This window comes from Myotis davidii, unplaced genomic scaffold, assembly GCF_000327345.1.
Source record: "Myotis davidii unplaced genomic scaffold, ASM32734v1 scaffold1558, whole genome shotgun sequence".
Lineage (NCBI taxonomy): Eukaryota > Metazoa > Chordata > Mammalia > Chiroptera > Vespertilionidae > Myotis > Myotis davidii.
The window spans coordinates 36649-37595 of record NW_006288873.1 but is presented as its reverse complement, the minus strand read 5'-3'; the positions used below and the strand labels follow the sequence as shown (position 1 = coordinate 37595).

Below are 947 nucleotides of genomic sequence, written 5' to 3'. Positions count from 1 at the left end.
GGGCAGACGGGGACCCAGAGAGGGTGTGACCCCCTCTAACCTCCGTGCAAGGCAGAAGGTGCCCGACCTCTCCGGGCGGGGCGAGGACTCACCTGGAGGACCCCGCCCCCCAGCAGTGAAGACAGAGCCGCCACGGAGATGCAGGCCGAGCCATAAATGAGCGCTGCAGCGAAGGGAGGCACCGTCAGTGGGGAGAGGCTGCCCTGGCCCCCCCATCCAGATCCCCCCAACTCACAGAGCGCCTTGGAGATGATGACGAGTCTGCGGGGTGCCAGGCCGGGCAGCCGCGGTTTGATGAGGTCCTCCACAGTGACCGCAGCCATGGCATTGATGCTGGTGGATGCGGTGCTGGGGGGCGGGGGGAGGGAAGGTGTGTGGTCAGGCCATATCCAGAGACTGGCCACCCAACTCTGGGGCCCACCTGCTGGGGATCCCCCTGCTGGCCACACCGTCTGGCCTGCCAGGACCCCACCTAGCCAAGGGCAGAGGCATGGGTGACAGACTCCCCTAAGAGTGGAGGGGAGGCCTACCCTGCCCCCATCCACAGACTTGAGACCCCCCCTCCCCACACACACACACACACAGGAGCAGGGATACCCACACCCAGGGACACGGATGACACACGTTCTTGTTAGAGTCATAATGGGCTGCAGAGACCTGCCACCTGGGACTCTGTCACCCTGTGGCCAGAAGTCATGGAAGACTTAACACCACCTGAATGTGAGGCCCCTGAGGGCAGGAGAGGGGGGCTAACTTGGTCACGGCTGTGCCCCCCAGGATTTAAAACAGCAGCTTTAAAGCAGAGTCGTTCTCAATAAACATTTGTTTGGGAAGAAGGATGGAGAGGGGGAAGGAAGAGAGGGGAGCCAGGGGTGGCTGCCAGGTACTGAGGCGAAGACCCCACAGCTGGGGTCCTTGTGCCCAGGGTGTGCCCTCTGCCAGGCCCA

The 947-nt window shown here is 63.3% G+C and overlaps 1 protein-coding gene across 1 annotated transcript in view; it reads right to left on the bottom strand.

Annotated features, from left to right (window-relative positions):
- The window catches only part of SLC5A5 (solute carrier family 5 (sodium/iodide cotransporter), member 5), a gene marked incomplete at its 5' end in the record, with an annotated part of 25515 nt that overhangs the window by 10210 nt on the left and 14358 nt on the right, over nucleotides 1-947 (bottom strand). Inside the window, 2 exons of the mRNA XM_015562210.1 lie at nucleotides 41-163; nucleotides 236-348. Of these exons, the coding sequence (XP_015417696.1) occupies nucleotides 41-163; nucleotides 236-348 (236 nt within the window). The remainder of the gene's footprint in view (nucleotides 1-40; nucleotides 164-235; nucleotides 349-947) is intronic.